We start from the raw sequence: 2,500 nt of genomic DNA on the forward strand, positions 1-2,500 counted from the left end.
GTAAGAGACTTGAATGGGCCGAAAGAACACAGTGACACGTTTCTGTCGAAGTATCATCAACCTTTTGTTGTGAATCTTTCCTACGGTGAAGGCTTGCTAAGGGGGAGAGGGGAACGGATATACATATTTTTTTTAAAAAATGAAAAAAGAGGAAAGGAATACGTGTAAACTACTGAAGGGTGGTTTAATTGAGCTCGTAACAATACGAAGAATAGGGGTAGGAAGGTAGTTTAAGTACATCAAATGAGTAATTAAAGAGGGACTGATGAAGGCCACGAGTGCCATGTGCTATGGCACGTTTTTACCCACGAGGGGTGCTCAAACTTGGTCTAAGCGAAAAAATGACGGGTATACCACATTCAGTACACAAAGGTGCATATCGTCTATAGTCGTCGTCTTCCTCTTCCTCCTTTTCGACATTCACCGTTGTTTTGTTTTTCCTCCTTTTACCTACTCCCATTTATTATTATTATTACTGTTGTTGTTGTTTTTGTTTTCCCGAAGGTTTTATTTTAATTTTTGTAGGAACATTACCACCTCACATAATTGGAGTTGGCTCGGCTAATGCGGTGCACACTGTTTTGTAATTTTTCTTTTTATATGTATGCACCTTTGTTCTTTTTTTTCTTTTTTTGTGCTTTACGGGGTTATTCCACATATGCAAGTTTTAAACCTTTACTCTTATCTTTACCCTTCCCCTCCCGTCTCCCATGTTGTACAACGGATTTTGCTTTTGCAACCTCTTATTTGTGTATGAAAGGGGATTGTTCCCGGTGTGTGCTTAGGGTTGTCGCATCTCCTGAAGGACGGTATCACATTTCGAGCCAAACATAGTGGAAAAGTCGGACCGAAGTGGTGAACAACAGTGGCTGAGATGTCGTGGTTCGGTTGGGACCGAAAATCTGGGGACGAAAAGGCAGAACGAGAAGAGACTGAGAAAACTATAGCGGCTATATTTTCCCCTTCGCACGCCACGGTGAGGGACGCTCCCGACAGCAAAGACTCCATCCTCCGCGAATCAACTGTGCGTCTCTTCAAGAAGGGTGAGGAGCCGGTACCTTACACTGCCGTAGGCGGGACTTTTCAAACCAAACACACCGTTGAAACAATGCGAGAGGACCGCATGTCCGGTGGGGAGAAACCGGTACCGCTGGACCTTCTACCACCATGTCCGATAGCCGGTTACGAACTTCGCTCAGATGGGCTTGTGGATAACATTGAAAAACCGCCGCGTACGCTGACCGCTCAAGAGTTACGATCGCTTGTGGCTGGGCTTTCTTCCATCGAGCAGCGCGCAAGGTACGAAGTGGACACGCAACTCCCACAACAGGTGCACAATAGGGGTCGACGTGGTTTGGAGGTGGTGGTTAACCCATGCTTGCACATGTGTGGCTTGTACTTAATGTTGTGGAAGGCTCCACGCCTGTACTTTAACGCATCACCGCGGGGGAGTGCCTTCTTCACACGAGTTATGACATTGCTGCGTTGGAATATGCCCGAGATCGAGAAGGAAAAACTTGCGCGGAAGCACCGACGTCTGCTACAGGCAACGAATGCCCGAGTAACTTTGGCCTTTCTTACCGGAGTTTTTCTTACGGCCGTTGCCGTCATCACACGTCCGCCTGTTGATGTTCTTGACGTGGGGCCCGACGTGGAAGTTGGCAAGCGGTCCGTTGGTTTTCAGCAGCATTCTGAGGCAGCGCTGCGCTGGTTGTGGCTTGTGTACTACCACCATCCAGCGTACAAACCGCTTGCGCAGGGGACGCGACCGCCGATCCTGTTAGAAAGCAGCAGCCGCTGACAGTTCGCCAAGGAATCGAACAATGAGCGCCGCGTTGGTGCATTTTCGCTGGGGTGTGTTGAGTTGGTTGCGAGTGGAAGCTGCGATGCCGTTATTTCGGCCTTGCTCCAGTCCTCCTTTTTCACACTTTTGTACTGTACACCTTATACCAAGAGAAATGAACCCATATTGTTGTGTGGAGGTGTTTATGCCTGCCTTTCATGGGCTGGTGAGCAACCATGCGCCCAGTCCGTTGTTTTACTTATTTTCATTCACTGCTGCATTCGTTTCATGTTATTATGCTCTCGCGCGTCTTTGCCTCCTTTTTATGTGTATGCGCTTCCCTGCACCAGTGGCACTTTAGAAGCGGTAGTGAAGGGGAAAGGTAGGGGAGTTAGGACGGCACGGGGTCGAGTGGGACGAGGGGAGTAGCGGCGAGCTGCATTCTTGTTTGTGTTTGCGCGTATACACAAGTGAGGAGGGGGGGGCGTGCTAAAGTAGGCATGGACACAACTACCTCGTCTGACTTCACGGAGGAACTATTTTCCGTACTGTTAGAATCCTGTACACCGTCCCGCTCTCGTGTTGAGACACTAACACAAATAGCTCTTCGCAACTTACCGTGTGCCACGGCCACCTGGTCAGCGTTACGAAGGGCTTTCGTGCGTCAACAAGAGCTGGAATCAGACGAGAACAAGGCTTTGTGGTATGTTTTAGACT

At 48.8% G+C, this 2,500-nt stretch overlaps 2 protein-coding genes across 2 annotated transcripts in view; both read left to right on the forward strand.

Moving 5' to 3' along the window:
- Window positions 1-874: 874 nt before the first annotated feature.
- On the forward strand, window positions 875-1,801 carry TEOVI_000568800 (uncharacterized protein; the record flags this gene model as incomplete). Its single annotated transcript, XM_067223178.1, has 1 exon — window positions 875-1,801. The coding sequence occupies one exon, from the start codon at window positions 875-877 to the stop codon at window positions 1,799-1,801; it is 927 nt and encodes a 308-aa protein (XP_067079279.1).
- Window positions 1,802-2,283: 482 nt separating this feature from the next.
- Window positions 2,284-2,500, forward strand: part of TEOVI_000568900 (uncharacterized protein) — a gene marked incomplete at both ends in the record, with an annotated part of 891 nt that continues 674 nt past the window's right edge. The window contains one exon of the mRNA XM_067223179.1: window positions 2,284-2,500. This exon is cut by the window's right edge and continues 674 nt beyond it. Coding sequence (XP_067079280.1) covers window positions 2,284-2,500 — 217 coding nt within the window.

Source organism: Trypanosoma equiperdum (genome assembly GCF_001457755.1).
Source record: "Trypanosoma equiperdum strain OVI genome assembly, contig: ctg_1783, whole genome shotgun sequence".
Lineage (NCBI taxonomy): Eukaryota > Euglenozoa > Kinetoplastea > Trypanosomatida > Trypanosomatidae > Trypanosoma > Trypanosoma equiperdum.